The sequence below is a fragment of the Nematolebias whitei genome, chromosome 17 (assembly GCF_014905685.2).
Source record: "Nematolebias whitei isolate Nwh7 chromosome 17, NemWhi1, whole genome shotgun sequence".
Classification (NCBI taxonomy): Eukaryota; Metazoa; Chordata; class Actinopteri; order Cyprinodontiformes; family Rivulidae; genus Nematolebias; species Nematolebias whitei.
Window position 1 is genome coordinate 39,057,620 of NC_056514.1, and position 2,867 is coordinate 39,060,486.

General features: G+C 39.0%; 2 protein-coding genes across 3 annotated transcripts in view; one reads left to right on the plus strand and one right to left on the minus strand.

Annotated features, from left to right (window-relative positions):
- chad (chondroadherin) overlaps nucleotides 1-895 on the plus strand; it is a 7,218-nt gene extending 6,323 nt beyond the window's left edge. Inside the window, exon 4 of the mRNA XM_037691666.1 lies at nucleotides 821-895. The gene's annotated coding sequence lies outside the window, so the exon portion shown is untranslated. The remainder of the gene's footprint in view (nucleotides 1-820) is intronic.
- The window catches only part of acsf2 (acyl-CoA synthetase family member 2), a 30,201-nt gene that overhangs the window by 13,316 nt on the left and 14,018 nt on the right, over nucleotides 1-2,867 (minus strand). For both annotated transcript variants that reach the window (XM_037691664.1, XM_037691665.1), the window contains 2 exons: nucleotides 1,808-1,899; nucleotides 1,648-1,724 (listed from right to left, as the gene is read on the minus strand). In XM_037691664.1, the coding sequence (XP_037547592.1) occupies nucleotides 1,648-1,724; nucleotides 1,808-1,899 (169 nt within the window). The remainder of the gene's footprint in view (nucleotides 1-1,647; nucleotides 1,725-1,807; nucleotides 1,900-2,867) is intronic.

A 2,867-nucleotide genomic window follows, 5' to 3' on the forward strand; every position in this document is an offset into this window, starting at 1 on the left:
ATAATAATAATGATGATGATAATAATAATGATGATAATAATAATAATAATGATGATGATGATGATAACTAGTAGAAAGGACTCAGAACATGAAATCTTAAGCGCGGGGACACCAGCCACAGTGATTGTAAAGCGCTGAAGACGGCAACAAAACACAAACGTTCAAGCCGTGGCCTCAAAACGAGCCGTGATTTTCCAGCTCAGCCACGTTTTTAAAAGTTTTTATGCTACGCCGACTAGCTGCTCTTGCTGCTCACTTCTTAAACCGTCCGTCCGTCACAGTCTCTAAAAGTCGTCTCAGTCGTGAGACTCGTCTCAAAGACTTGAACCTAAAACTGTTGGAGCTTCTCGGCTGCTGGTAAAGAACCGCTGCACGAACACTTCCCGTCAACACCCGAGGTGTAGCGGCGTCGCCTCAACAGTCCACGGCCCCATTCCTGAGGCGCGTCTGGTGGTTTAGCTCTTTCAGCGTCTCATTTTCAGCTCTAAACTAGATTCACACTTTGATTTGAGTGTGACACTCAGTCCACGTTGGCCATAAGATCCGGTACACCAAGTCCAGGTCCTGGGCTCTTTGGTTAGAGCAGGGCTAGGGGGCCACGGTTACTGAAAGCCAAGAGCTCAGGGGCCGGACATCCAGCAGTTACTGTTGTTCAGTAAGTTTGTTTTATGGTTTAACATCTAGTTTTGTTTAACAACGAACTCATGGGTGGGCCGAACTGAGCTCACCCGTGGGCCTGATTTGGCCCCCGGACCCCCAGTTGAATCGCCCTGGGTTAGACTGTTTGATCTGACTGCTGATTATTCTCCTCTCTCTGCAGGAAAGGAGTCTGTCCAGGTGACCGGCGGCGCTTACAGACTCTACTCTGAAACATTAGTTAAGTTTATTATTACACACAAACCTGCTTTTATTTTGTCCGTTTACATCAAAGACGCGATGACGACGGGGAAGCGGCTACGATGCAGAACAAAGGAGGTTTTTCTGAGGCAAACTAGCACTCGTACATCCTGCTTTCAGCTTTCAGACACTTGAAGGTTTAAAAAAAACATACAGAACATTTACAGGTGGCCAGAAAACAGAAGCTTTGTCTTTCAAACTGATTTAAGATTCTTCAAGAAGGCGTGAATCAGTTTGAATCAGTTTGAATCTGTGGCATGTTCCTGTTCTCAGAGGATGAATTCCAATTCAATCATACATTTGTATTAAAAAAGGGATAATGTGTAAAGATCGTTTGCTTATTCCAAGTTTATTCAGAATCTTTATATTTCTTAGACTTTTGAAAGTGATGACAAGAGCTCACATCCAATAAATATTTAAAAAAATAAGATGTGCTTTATGATCCGTCTCCCTCTGGTGGTTGAAAACTGAACTGCGAGAATTTATTAAATGGTTGTTTTTAATTGTCGCAACTTAACCAGCTGCTAGAGCACATTGTAGTCCAAATTTTATTCAAATATGCGTTAAAATGTATAAATAAACACAAAAAATAACAATAGCAATAAGTGAAAAAGAAAACTACGGAGTTGTTTGAATAAAAAGTTGAACGTTCTTGTGGAATAAAGACAAAACATCTTCATTACCTTTTCTTGGTTTGGACAAGAGTTTAAATATTTATAATTGGGATTACGTTGAGGAAAATGTACTCACCGTCATCTTTTTGATGCCCATTACAGAAATGACCTTCTTAATGAGGTCTGCAGGGCACGGAGAACCAGCCATGACACCTACAATCACATTCAGAGTTGAAGCAAAAACTGACATTTAGTAAGAAGTTGTGTCTGAAACGCGTCCCGGCTCTTCGTCTCACCACATTCAACAGAAGACAAGTCGTATTTCGACAGACTGGGCTGGCTGAGCATGTCCACGTACATGGTGGGGGTCCCGTAGATCACCGTGCACCTGACAGGGAAAAGAATTACTAAGAAATCTGCTGTTTAGATTTAAAAAAAAAAACACAAAGTCAAATCTAAAATTTAGTTTTGTTTTTGTTTGCTTATTCAAGTAACGCAATGAGAATAATTCAGTTTCACCTCGTTCTGTTAAATTAAGATAAACACAGTTCATATTTTTAATACTTTTAATCACCGTGTTTAGTTAAAAGAGTGTTTTCATCAGGCTGCTCAGGGATGAGTTTTCTTACTTCTTATTGTGAAACGGCAAAGAGCAGATTATGAATAATTTCTAAATGTAATTTAAAGATGAACGGTCGAGATCTTTAATGTCACAGACTTTGTTTGACAAGAACTCCACCCACGACGCAGCGGAACTGCTCTTGAAGAGCATCGTCACTCATGCCAGTTCTCTTTCAAATATGTTCTTCAAGTACCAAATGTGGTTAATATTTAAAGTGCAAAAAAAAGAAACGGCAGTTTATAATTAAAGGTCTATAATTCCTTCGAGTAATGCATATCACCCATCGCCTTTTACACCAGAGTTTTAGATTAAAAATCATCTAATAATGAGAAATTATGAAGTAGGCATTTTTATCAATCGTTAATATTAATGTTAAGCCGTATTGCAAGAGGGAACCGACACAGATTAAAGTCTGATTTATTTATTTTCTAACATATTTTAACCTAGGTGGACCGACGCAGATTAAAGTCTGATTTATTTATTTTCTAATATACTTTAACCCCACATGGACTGACACAGATTAAAGTCTGATTTATTCATTTGCTAACATACTTTAACCCCGGTGGACCGACGCAGATTCATGTCTGATTTATTTATTTTCTAACATACTTTAACCCCAGTGGACAGACGTAGATTAAAGTCTGATTTATTTATTTTCTGATATACTTTAATCCCACATGGACCGACGCAAATTAAAGTCTGATTTATTTATTTTCTGATATACTTTAACCCCA